General features: G+C 30.8%; 1 protein-coding gene across 2 annotated transcripts in view; it reads right to left on the bottom strand.

Annotated features, from left to right (window-relative positions):
- The window catches only part of ec (echinus), a 53,382-nt gene that overhangs the window by 28,849 nt on the left and 10,327 nt on the right, over positions 1-14,206 (bottom strand). Inside the window, exon 1 of one of the 2 annotated variants that reach the window (XM_068774880.1) lies at positions 5,971-6,179. The exons of the other annotated variant lie outside the window; for it this stretch is intronic. Coding sequence (XP_068630981.1) covers positions 5,971-6,021 — 51 coding nt within the window. The 5' untranslated portion in view covers positions 6,022-6,179. Of the gene's footprint in view, positions 1-5,970; positions 6,180-14,206 lie in introns of those variants that run through there. 2 annotated transcript variants of the gene reach the window in all.

Here is a 14,206-nt window from a genome sequence, read left to right as displayed (position 1 = left end):
AAAAGGTTAAGTTACGTTATGTTATTAGCTCTACAGCGCTGACTGTTATGGCGGTTCACCTGTTATTATTACACACGGCGATGTATTCCGCGATTGTTTTGGACGTCTGGCGAGCAGGTGTTCCCGACCCGTTTAGGCAGATGTCGGGACTACATTGATGTTTCTCTCAAAATATTCTTAGACTTTTTTATTTCATCATCACAGGGGCATTGTTAATGGCACAATGTGTTTTAGTTAAGTGATATCATTTTGAGTTTTTCACACCACTATTAATTTTTTAAAAAAAATATCTTTTTAGATCTAATTTTTCGAACTTTAAAATTGACATAATATAAATTTTGACAAATATCGGAACATATTTAAAACGATGTTTTTAAAAACAAACTCTATCTGTCAATAAGTTGTTTAGCTAAAAGTTATTAGAATTTATTAATAATAAAATAGATACTGAAAGATATGATGACCATTTACTTTAGTAAACATTATAAAAAGCACCTGAGGAGACACCAAAAAAATCTGTTCCATCTGAAATGTTACAGAACGTTAAAGAAAACGATCGTGATTACCAAATATTATTTATAAGGTTATTTTTTTTCAGTTAACTATCATATTATTAGTATCCAGTCATTAAAATATACATAAGGACACATAGTTGACATATAGTTGAATACATCAATGTTTTAAATCAAAAACTCGTTAAATACTTCATTACAGTATTTTTCATGTTTATTTCGTAAAAATAATGTAAAAAATACACACTTATGTTTATTGAAATGAAAAATACACACTTGTGCACATTTATGTTCTATATAAATGTATACTTTAGAAGTATGCAAAAGAGGATAGTGTAGGTACGATCCCGATAAGCCGTGTTAACTGCCTACGTTGTCTATATTAAGCGACGAACTGTTGCGTGTGTAAACGGCCTTATTTGGATTGGCGCGTGATGGCGGGATAGTTTCTCCTTAATTGAAGTAAAGAGGAGTATGATTATCGAAAGTAAACAAAGAAAATAGAGTCCTAATTAATGTTTGTACTAGTTTTAAGCACTCAGTATATTTTTTTATTTAATTAAAAAAAAAGACCTTTATGGGTATCTGCTTTAATAAATTATTTATGAAGCCCACTTGCGTTATTCATACTGAACGCAATAAATATGTAATCAAAGACTCAATTTCCAGAGATTCTCAAAGGTTTTAAAGTAAATCATTAATAGTAATATAAAACTGCTACTACTAATTTCGTCATTTTTCAAATTGCCTACAAATATAAGTAGTATATAGTCTAATATAAAAAAAATAGAAATGAAGTTTGAGATTCTCTGACAAGTTTAAGTTTTAACAAGATATGTCGGCTGGTGATGCGTATTATAACGGAACTTAGCCATGACTAGCATTTTACATAGCTACTAGAGATATTTGAAAATAAGCTGCTTATAAAAAATATAATAAATAATACGAAGAAAATTTAATGAAAGTTGTTCGTTAAATTTGTAAACAAACTGGTTCTTTTTTTTAAGTTGGATAGTGTAAGTATAATGTAAAATCAGTCGGCTTAAATATTATTTAATGTTTTAATAAAATATTATAAAATATTATTTAAACAAGGACTTGGACCAAGTAAAGGCAAGAAGAAACATTAACTACCAAGAAATATAAAAGTGCTAATCATATAAAAATATTATGAGAAGAAATTAATTTTTTAACCATACAACTAATAAACAAATGTTACAATTGTTTGTCAATATTCGTTTACCTTTATATATTATGTTATATAAATGACTAAAGGCGTTAAGTACAAACATGCAAAGTCATAAAAAATATATATTAGTTATTAGCTTTAATCAACTGCAACGATATACAAATCCTGAAACAATAGGGCGACATAGGAAATTAATCGTTTACATGAATTTGACCGACACTTAAGCAAGTATGCTGTACACGTTTTTTCTCCGGCAATATTTCTTCATTAAATTAGTTCCCATTATAAGAAACGAAGTACAACAAGGGGAAAGCTTTTATAAGCGGGGAGTGCATTGATGCGACGAACATACTGAATTTATTATCCACGAAAGAAAACCACCATTTGACGGCTCGTGATTCGCGTGGGAAGTGCTATCTTATACCATTTCTTCTATGCAACTAACACATTATGCATAACATTTTAAATATTGCGGAGTATTAATACTATATTTGGCAACAAGATATTTAAAATTTAGCAACAAAAATTTCTCAGAACAGAGGAAAAAGATTTCTCAGGACTGAGGATTCTCGTTTAAACCAGTGTCCCTAGTTTGTGTTCCACCGGTCTGTTTGACCTTGTTCAATGTGCGAATTATCATAAAAAAAAGGAAATTAATATGCAATTTAAGCAGGGAAAAAATCAGTAATGAGTTCTTACAAAAAAATTGAAATAATAACAATTTGGCGACCGTTATCGTCACTTTATCACTATGCACAGTGGAGCGTCACCGGGCGGAAGCAAATTTGAATCAAAATATAGATGGTGCACTTCCCCTCCGGAACTGCCTCGCCTATATTTTTTACGTATCAAAAACTTTTACATATTAAAACACAGACCTTAATATATGTGTATGTAAATAGGGTAATTTGCGAAAAACTAAATTCACAAATCCAGAAAAGGCTGTGACAACTTGGCAAAACTCTAGATGAATGGAAAGGTAGATATTGACAGCGACCACGAAACCGCCCCGTGCGTTCTTCCGATCATATCCGAACCATGCTCGATACCACAGTAGCTAAAGTACGCCGTCGAGGACCTGCAGAAATGGCGAAACGTAGTGCGCCATAAACTTTCCAAAAAAGTCACGATCTTAATTAGTCAGAAACACGATGCAGAGAGGACGAAGAATTACACAAATTAAATAGAACTGACTGGAAATCTATGCTTGTGTACCGCGGCAATTGTCACGGTTTGTTTAACGAAAGTATCCAAGAGCATGTTGCGACTGCGAGCATCAAATTACGCCGTTAGACTCAGTGAACTGAAGTAAATAGAAACATTGTCTAAAAATAACTTCTTACAGTAAAATGAAATATATATATGTTGTTATTAGGCTGGATAAAGCTTAAATATTCTGGATTACTGGTTATTCTTTATTAGATAATTATTAGATAATTTCAGGACATCACATAAACATATGGATATAATTTAAGATACTTTTATTATGGATAGTATAACTCATATGCCGATACGGGGCTACAAATATCAACAAGATAATAAAAAGTATCTATGTTTCTTTTTAATCTCTCTCGACACCATGATTCAAAGTAGACATTATTTTTAATGTTTTGCGACACCATTATTCAAAATATCAATTTAAACCTATCTATATAAATCTAATAAAAACCTATCATTAATATTTAAAGGAAACGCTTTCTGCTAGGTTGGCAAATATCCGTTTAAAAACTACGTAATAACAGACAACTTCTCACGCTATGGCGAAATTTCTTAAACTTTATTATTATTGTTAATTTATTAAGGCAGGTCAAATAAAAGAGTTAAATATTTCCTGTGATGTCTTTATTGGTTTTATATTGTAGACGACTAGTTATTACTATTATTTTGACTATTAGAGCTACAGTTTTATGTTTGTTGAAGTTGAACGATGAACAATATTCAAAAAGTTCTTTAATTATGAACGGTATATTAATACATAAAATAAATAATTTGCACTCGAGGAAAATCACATTCAACGACTACAATTTACACATACTTAAAAATATTTCATTTTATTATAATTACAGTTTAACTCCATGAAGTCAGCAATTTTGCTGCAGAAAATACTCGAACATGTTCGTTGATCTTGCCTTAAGTGTTGAAGCGATTTGCATTTTTGGTCGTGCGACCACTACTCGTAAATTTTTACACAGCATATAATCTATCAAACCGGTCACAATTTACCGAGCAAAAATAAGTTTCCAGTTAATTAAAACATAATTTGCCAGTGATTTCGGTAATCGACCCCAAACTATCTAGATCCTTTTGAGGCAAGTTATGTGAGAAACATAATTAAACCTGATAACTGATTAAAATCATGATTAGTAAAATTCATTATATTTAATTTTTACATTTTTTAATTTCATGTCATCATACGTAAAAATGTAATGAAATTAATAAATGATGGAAACAGTTATTTAAAGAAATACAAACAGATTAAGAAAAAGTTCGTTAAGAAAAATATTTAAAACCGTTACAACCCTTAAAAATATATTTTTAAAATTAATTTTAAAGTGTGTTGATTTTTTTCCAATAAAATGGTAGAACAGTCATATGCAGCCACTATTACCAATTGACTCATAAAACACTTAAACCTTTTTTATTAACGCGATTAATTATTGACCTTAGTACGTCTAAAAATGATCTATTAATAATCACACAAATAGTGTTGTTAGGGTCCCTGAGTTTACGTGCACATAATGTCCGGTTTCCGGGACCGGCGTTTAGTTCAGACCTCGATGAACACGCAATTGCCTGGGAGGCGCAATTATTTTAAATCGTTAATGATCTTCAGTATAATATGCAAATTTTTATTTACCGTAAAAAATGAAATACACTGATAAATAACATAAATCGGTTATATACTTAAAAGTTAGACCCCTTCTATTCATAACGAAGGTATCTAAGGCTAGAAGAAAATTTATTTAATTTGCTAAAGAAATATGAAGTCATAAATAGTTATAAGAAACTTCCGAGGGATGTAATATATAAATACAAATTATGAACAGGAATCAAAGTCGGGCCGGAATGGCGACTGCCGCAGAGAACCGGTCAGTCTACAGTCTTGATTTCCCAGAAACAAGCTTAAGTCGAATAAATATTTTTTTTTACTCTTACATCTTATAATATAAACTTTATTCTATGTATATAATAATACCAATTTTTTACTTTCATTTATGATACATTGTATAATTAATGTAAAACGTCAAGATTAGATTCTACTAGTAAGTGTATAAGACGGTTAAAACTTTTAATTTTGGAATTGCTTTCTTTATGCACCATTAGCACTCACCGTTCCGAAACACCGTAATTTCTCGTCCTAAAACTAAAACTCAGTATAGTTTATAACAAAGCAAAACTTTCCTGAATTACACCATCCCTTTTTAGCTTAATATAGGGAGATCGGCCATCCACGACCGGCCCTACCTGTGTTTATGCTTATAAATATATACCTGTACACAAAATCCCTCTTCGTATAATTACAAACAAACTACTACGTTCAAAATTACTATATATTGCATCTCGCTCTCGCAAACGAGTAAACTGATGGTCAGTGATGTCTTCTCTTTTACTCGTTCCGTTGATGTCTTTTACACTGCAGTTTATTGCGGCAGGAAAATGGTAGTAACGAAGTCCAGGTAGGCTCTAACAATGGGCTATTTTTTTCTTAACGGGTACATAGCCTTTAAAAGTATTATAAAGGCAACAAAAATAAAACTTTTGTGATAAAAATAATATCGGATTATTGCAGGAAAAATCATTGACTTCATAAACTTTTTAATAGTTACCAAACTTAATATTTATCTTAATGAAAAATAAAACATTGTATGATACCTACCAAACTCTTGTTTTAAAGATATGTTTTCAGAAATAAGTCGTTACTTTCAAATTCAGAGTCGGGAAACGAATAAGGAGACGAATCAGGAATCACGGCCGAGTCACCGACACAAACCGGCCTGGATTAAATACATCCATCGTTTTTTTGGTGCCCGCAATAGATTTGCAGACGCGCTAAAGTATATTTGGGTGAAATGAAAGTTCAATGTGTAAATACAATCCAGTGGTCAGTGACGACCAGAAGATAATTAACATAAATAGTATAACCTCATGACTTAAAAAAAATAGAAAAAATAACGGCTCAGGATGTTAGTGTAGTCTTATAAAGGCATAAATTAACACACGATTTATTCATAAATTACATAATAATAAGATTTTTGATCGAAACCATACCTTTGCACTGTGATAGAGTGCACTGCCTCTGTTCACTTTGGCCTTAGTCATTATTATCGTACGTAATCCGGTCTAATGTCACACAACTGCACTGTTCACACTACACAATCGTCAATGTTTCCATATTGTCAATAATCCGCCAATAATCACTGTGCAAACGGAAACTTTACATCGGAACAGTGTTTACAATAAGAGATCGTACGTGGGAGTGTAACGATGCGCGTACGGCGCTGTCGACCGTAGCGCCACCGCCCAAAGCGGCGTAGCGACGAAACCTCTGCTCAGCACATAGCCTTTGGCGGCTACGGACATAGCCTAGTCTACGATCCCAAAGCAAGGCTTTTATAGCGGCCATTTTGTTTTGTGATCCTGGATCTCAAAACGCTCGCAAGGATTTTATACTTATTTGTTTATTATATTTATTAATATTATTATTATTCACGTATGTATATATATATATATATATATATATATATATATATATATATATATATATATATATATATATATATATATATAAAATAAGAAATAAATTATAACTTTTCACTTTTATATTCAAAGTTTCATAAACTGTCTTTGAATTTAATACTATAGCAATATATTGGTAAATAATTATTTAAACAAATTTCATCTAAAAGCACGAACAAAGGTGAAGGAAAGAAATACGTATTATTCGTTATACCTGCCGCAGTTTGAATAAACCTTTTATCTGTATTAAGGCAGGTGTACCGAACAAAAAGATAAATATAGATGAAAAGATGTTTTTTGCTTTGGATAATATACATAGGCTATTATATATAGCAAGCAAATTTTTTTCAATCTTTTTATCAGTTGATTTTGAAATCGCAATGAAATATAAAAGAAAACAAAACGAGAAATGCGAAGATCTCATATCATGTTATCATCTTAGCCTCTTTCGCTCTGCTTCCTTTTTCTTATTTATTTACTTGTAAGAAAATAAACCACAAAGTTATTTTAAAAAAAATGTGTAAAAACAACACATATATCCAGAAGAAAATTAGAGTTCAGTTTAATCTGACTATCATATAAGAATTTTAATACAAAGTTCAACTAAAAAAAGGATTTTAAAATATTCAAATATAAGATACACGGTTCATACATAGTTTGTAAATGCAAGAAGCACATCTAAAAAATGTTTTTAAATTACTTGTTCCAATTATATAATGATCTCTTTCCATACAAAATAAGCAGGCTCCTTAAAAGAAGAAGCTGCCCATAAACTAACCTCTCTATGTAGCTTGTTTAGATTCCACAGTAATTACGTCGTTGACGCTTCAATTACGCCTGCTTGCGTCTCTACTTTACGAGGAAACATATTATGACACCATGATTTGAGTTTTATTTAGTTACGTAATTATTACTAATAATGATTAACGTTTTCCTAAGCATTTATTTATGAATCCTCAAATTCATTAGGAGATTGGCAAGCCAAAATAATCAAATAAGTATATAATTGAACCAGATAATATTTTGTTTTTACCATCGTAAATATAAAATAACTTAAATTAATATAAGGTTTTGTTAAAATCAATAATATGAAGCAACTACTATAAGTCGAAACGTGATATTTTTTGTATCCATAGTTTTATTATTTTATAAACTATCTATAGTTATTGTTTTCTTTATTATTTTATGTTATTTACTAATAGCTGTCTTAGCAGACTTTTACCTGACAAAGAAATTGTATCAACCAATTTTAAAAATCTCATACACTTGCGGTTCCAGAGATATCGTGACATTATGCAAATGGAAATCTCTTGTATACATAAACACATTTTGATTTAGGAATACATATTTTTAGTTATATTTTGAAGATGGATGACAGATGCCAATGAATAATTATTGTAGGTTTTGAATTCCGAATATAGTAAAACTAGTGTACCGCAGTGTTATATTATTGTAAAGAAAATATTATCTATAAAATGATACTGTTTATATACTTAAGATACGTACATTTAATATTACTATGAAATATGTGTCAGAGTAATATGCCGTAAGCGAGCAATAGCACTGGGTGTCGCGACATAGAAGCCCTATGTTATTACAGTGCTGTCGCAACTCACATTCCTCGCAACAAGGAATGTAGAAAGAATTACATTAATAAAAAATCCGAGGCCAGGAGCGAGTGCGAAGCCATGTCATTATTTCTACTGACTAACTGCACCGTCTGCAACTGCCATTACATTAATTGTGATAATCAACCTCTGTCGCTAACTGACAGACTTATTTTCAAATTGACTCATTAGCTCTAATGTATAAAACTGATAATGATTATTACTTAGTACTGTACTCGTGTACTCGTATTTGCGTCAAACTTATTATTTAGAGATAACATTCACCTAAATAATTAGTATTAATAACGACTATTACTATATTCACAATACTATTATGTATAATACTAAATCAGTTAAAATAATAAAAATTTAATAATTACTCAACAATAAATAAAAAGTGTTTATTTTTTATTCTTCCGATTAAGGAATAAAATCATGACGATATACGTAATTCGCATATTTCAGAAAGGCTATTTTTTCCCTTATATATATTAAACCATTATTGTTCCATACAATTAATAACATCAAGTAATTTAGGTAAAAACACAAATGTCTAACTTCTTAAACTCATAATAATAACCGTCATGAACCTTTTGGATTAATGACAAAGACTAGCACTAACAAACTCTCACAAAGTGAAAGTTATTAACGAAACTTAGAATGTTCTAACGCTATTTTTACGGGCTGTACTATTATTTGAATAACACAATCTTCACATTTTTGTGAACATTTTGTATAAATTTAAAATAATAGGTACGTCATGTTTAAATTTGTATAAAATTGGCTTTAACTTAAACTTGAATCTATTACTCACAGGAACCAAAAATTACAAAATAACTTCTCGGTTATTTATCATCATCCAAATAAAATCTAAAAATCCTTTAATATATTCTTAACTACTATACGATCTGATATTTCATGCTTGCCGCTTCATCCCTTGAAAGAAACTAAAAACCAATTACGAACTCCTTTTATTTCTTAACAACCGGTTTGAAGGCTATCCAGACAATGCTTTCAACTGAGACCATATTTACGGCGTGGTATCTTTTAAGTAAAAGTTTGATTACATCAATTGAAAATAGATTAAAGTGAAATAATTCAAAATTTTTTGATATTGATTTAATTTTTTAATTTTGTGTTCAATTTTCGAAAAAAAAATAGTTTTTTAGCAACACAGCACTTCATTAGCTCATATAAATAATTATTAAACCGATTTTGCAATATTAGAATTGGCTGTTATGGTTATTAATACGGTCAAACGTATCAGCTAAAATAATTTTCCTGCGGAAAAGGTAAAGTCGTATTATTTTAGTTACACGAGAGGAACCACTTATTAAAGACTTTATTATATTGTTGTCAGCTTCATTTTAGTTATTTATTACTCTAGCTTATGTAGAATAATACAAAAAAGTATTTCTAACGTACTCATTATACATCTAATATAGACGCAGACGAAAGAGACAGCCAGTAAGTTTATTGCCACAAAACTCTAATACAACGTGCTCAGTCGCTGCCTATACGGTACACGTGCTCACAATTTCAACACGAATTTTGACCGGTTTTGTACTTTGTTCCCGCCTATAATGTAGCCAACTCGTGTCCACGAAATGTTTTGATGATTTGAAACCTGCGTACTTATAATACAACATTTAAACGTAAATGTTTCGTTTTAAGAACCAAAATCGAAAAGCAGACCTGCTGTACACGTCACGCCGTATGAGATAGTAGTAAGTCGTAGTAAACCCAAACAAGTTTTGTGCTAAGTGGAAGCGCTAACCGAACTCAAAAGTAGTTTACCGTTAAAGAAACGTCTATATATAAAAGAAAGCATTTAAATTATATAAAAACAATAAACTTATACCATCTCTTTCTCGTGTAATAATTCAGTATTTTGATAAAAAAAATGCAATTAAAAGGCATTTAATACTATTTAAAAATATTCTAGTTTAAGACTAATACAATGATTAAGATACCAAAAGAGTATGACATGAGTGGGAATAGGGTTAGAGAAATTTTCACTAATAAAACAGTTAATGACACCACATTTAATAAAACGCCTGTGAATTAAAAATCAGCAAAGATTATGCTGTTCGTTTTGCTGTTATGTATAAAAAGAATGGATAACTATCAAATAAATTAAATCTTAATGTTCATTTAGATCGTAACAAATTGGTTAATATATGTCTTATTAATTAATGGATCCCTGGTAAGTAAAATTTTACCACATTTTAATTTTACTTTACTTAAAAATACGTCGGCTAAAACATATTATTTTAAATTCGGAATATAGTTTCGTAATTAGTTATTTTGGACACTCCTTGTCTATAAGCATTATACGTTAAACTGTATTCGCTAAAGATATTTAATAAGCATTAGAATTTTTTCAAATATAACTATTCAAACGTAACGTTTTTATTCATCAATTCAAATTTGTATTTTTTACACACGGAACAAAATTATATTAGGTTTAACGGTAGTTGTTATAGACATAGGCAAGACTTGGACATTTTTGTAAGTAATTAAAATACATTACATCCAAAAATTAAGTTTAAATTAGAACTTGAAAATAACAATTCAATTAACTTTCTTGATATCACGATGATAGGGGAACATTGTCAGCATGTTTTTGAGGTATATAGAAAACTAACTAATACGGATTTGATGATTCCATTCTTTTCCTGTCACCAGCGACACCTGAACGCGGTGTCCATAACTATAGATCTAGTTTATTATGTTTAGGACCAACGACCAAAGGACCACGACTACGGCTGCATGAGCGAAAGTAGCTAAATATTGGTCCTTTTCTTACTTAGGATGGACTTCCGTAAAATAACGCCTGATTCCATTAAATATTGGTATGACAACAAAGATTTGCTTCTACGACAGGAACATGAAAAAAGCATACTTCTGTTTGACGCATAGCTTGGCGCGAAAGACTTATATCGTTTGTTTCGGTCTGTTACCAATGAACCGAGCTATTGTTTCCATGATCGTAGTTTCCCGAGATTGATAAACTTTCCACGCGTGGTATCGCAAACATGCACCTTTGTAATATTTACTTTCATAATAATAACTCCTCGTGATTCTCACGGTACTTTCATTCGCGCTCACAAGTGCATTTTTTGTGAGTTATTAGCCTCAGGATGAGCAAATGAAATAATTAAAATTCAATTCATAATTTTTAAAACACACCAACGAACCCGAAAAGCTAAGCTTTCTTGCATTAACTGTGGGCCAATCTTAGACGAAACATATTGAATTTTCGCTGAGTATCTATGATTAAAAGTGACCATTTACTTTAATAACTGACGTAAAATACATAGCGGAAAACTGATTATTTATCATGATTAAAATTGGTTCGTTCATTTTTAAGTTAGTTCAAGTTAAATCTGATAGGCTACTGGCCACCATAGAAGGGTGGGCTATCAGATTTATCTTACTATACATATGTTTGACCAATACGTTCTTACCACCAAAGCAGTCAAGAAAGAAGATAGGGGAGAGTTATTCTGAGGGATATGAAGACAAACAAGTGGCGCAGAAATCAGAGCAAAGTCTTAGATATTATTATTGGCAACACTCAAATGAAAACGGGCAACTTATATTGCCAGAAAACAAATTTCTAGTGCAAGCGTCTACTAGAAGGAAGAGATGAAGTCATGAAGCAACTTGACTCTCGCTGCCCAAAACTGGGAAAACTAGAGAAATGAAGGAGAGCCACACGAAATTTCTAGTCGAGATAGGCATTTTTGCAAAAATCATAAAACAAGGGTCTTGGCTATTAAATATTCAGCCCAATGTTTTATCACAACTAAAAGGCTAGGCTAACATTCGAAAAATAGTCAATAAAATCGCACATTCACATTCTTATAACAGGTTATAGTGGTTCGTTGTAAAACATGATTCTTATAATTTTACTAATAACATAATGTAAGAATGGTGCAAACCAGTTACGATTCAAATATTTTAAAAATATAAACTTGTTTTTAAGTATTTCTTTATACATTAAATTTTAAATATTGTTTTAAAATATCGCATCTTTAAAGAAAACATTTTACGGATATTATATAAACTTGAAGCCGTCACACACATAAATAGACCAAATTACATCCAAGACGTATTTATCACAAATGGCTAGCTTAGGTAAGTTACAACTTTCTGAAAAAGCTTCATGATTTTTTTACAACCTAATTATCCTAATAAACCTAATTTTATGCCATAAACCAAACCTTGGAAGGCTATATCTTGGAAAAATGTTTTCCCCTTTAATTGCATTTCATTAGCCTCTTAAGGTCGAAATCGGTTTTCCAGGGTTCGATTTAAACGAATGTTGATTTTGAGGATCTATGAGGTATAAAAGTTGACCACTGTTAAGGCAAGTAATTGAAATTTTTGGACTAATTTTTAAGTAGTCGTTCTTGTACCAATTTGTTATAAAAATAACTCTTGTTTAAGACTTGAAGTTTTATGTTATATCTTCACTTTGCGACTTGTTTATATTTTTTTTTTTCATAAAAAATATTCATATGTTATAGTAATTTTAGGTAACTTCCATTAACATTTATTATTCAAACTTGATATACACTGATGTTTTTAATGAAAATAAATCTGAATCAAAGTATATATCATCAAAAGAAAAAATGATATATACAAAAGAGAAAATGATATAATATTTACTCAACCAACCGCAAACAAGCAAATCATTAAAATTATATTAATTTTTTTTATTCACCATACGATAGATTACAGCGCTTGTTGACATTAAGTTGAAACCATAATCTGTTCTGGTGAAATGCCTTAACCCTGAAAAGAACAGGCGAAATAAACATAGCGGAGCAGGTATGATTTTTTTAAATTATTTAAAATTGTATGTTTAATAAACATTGAAATAGCCTGGAGGCGAACATATCATTTCCAAAAAACTGGAGTAGGCAATTAAAAAAATTCTTGCCCAATCAATTTTAACGAAATATGTATTATAAAATATTATTAAACTTTACTTCGCAATATTTCTTTGCAATAATAGATTATTTTAATGACAATCAAATGAAACGAAAAGCAGGCGACAAAAAGAAATCTGCGTTGATTACGTCACAAAGAAAGCGAGCGTGAAGGAATGCTTCACTACTGGAGGTTGGCGAAGCCTGGCGGTGCCCACGTAGTCTCTTCCTATTATATATTTGCCAATGAACGGAGTTACGGAGTCGATGGTAGTACTTATACGTACCCATGTACTATACACCATAATTCTTTTCAGCACCGCGCTTTCGGCAAATTCTATATTGTCATTGGGTGAACGTCTTTGTTGTCTCATTTCTTTCGGTTATGTAAAAAAAATCATAATTCTATGTTACTACCCACTACACGTTTTTAAATAAAAATTTAATTAAGGCATCATGAAAACCATAATAATAAAGTGTTGTTATAGTGTTAAAAATAATAATAACAAAGTGAGAAGTCATTGGATACGGGCAGTGCATCGTGGCGACCTTTAGAAGAAGCCAGTCTTGCAGTGGATGTCTTTCGGCTGACATGTTGATGATGATGAAGCAACAGTACAATTTTACAAACAAAGTTATGTCACGCATATGCTTTCGTTCAGAATTACACCATTAATTAAAGCATTGATGCGACTTATTAATGTAGGAATTTTTTATTCCACGTATTTATATTTATTTGCGGGTTAAGATTAAACATATCGCTTTAAACTTCAAGTGCAGAAACATGTCTTGCTGTAATATTTAACAATAAATTGACGTAGTCGGCTGGGTTTATGACATCGTTGATTACTGCCGTAATAAGAAATCTATGAAGCGCAACTAGTCTTATGACTTCTCACGGTGATCACGCATCGTGTACGCTGGCTGCGCAGGCGCCAACTCGTGGGAGAATCGCATCTAGTAATATTTTATACGTTTCGAATAATCTTTGTGTCCATTGATGTTTTAAATATACCTCGATTGAAACGGTTAATATTATGTAAACAACATTCACACATTTGTATAGTGATGAATCAATATCTTACATGGTTGAATTTTAAAATTCATTAAAAAATATTATTTACTAGGTACTTAGTTATAGGTGTAAAAGCTTTATATGGATGAATTTTTAGTCCAAAAACTAATAATTTCAGAAATAACAAATAATCTGATGATGATAGT

This window comes from Battus philenor, unplaced genomic scaffold (genome assembly GCF_028537555.1).
Source record: "Battus philenor isolate CCGP_79_NKW_IND1 unplaced genomic scaffold, ilBatPhil1.0.hap1 SCAF_8, whole genome shotgun sequence".
Classification (NCBI taxonomy): Eukaryota; Metazoa; Arthropoda; class Insecta; order Lepidoptera; family Papilionidae; genus Battus; species Battus philenor.
The sequence above is the reverse complement of the archived record's forward strand: the minus strand, read 5'-3'. Positions and strand labels throughout refer to the sequence as shown.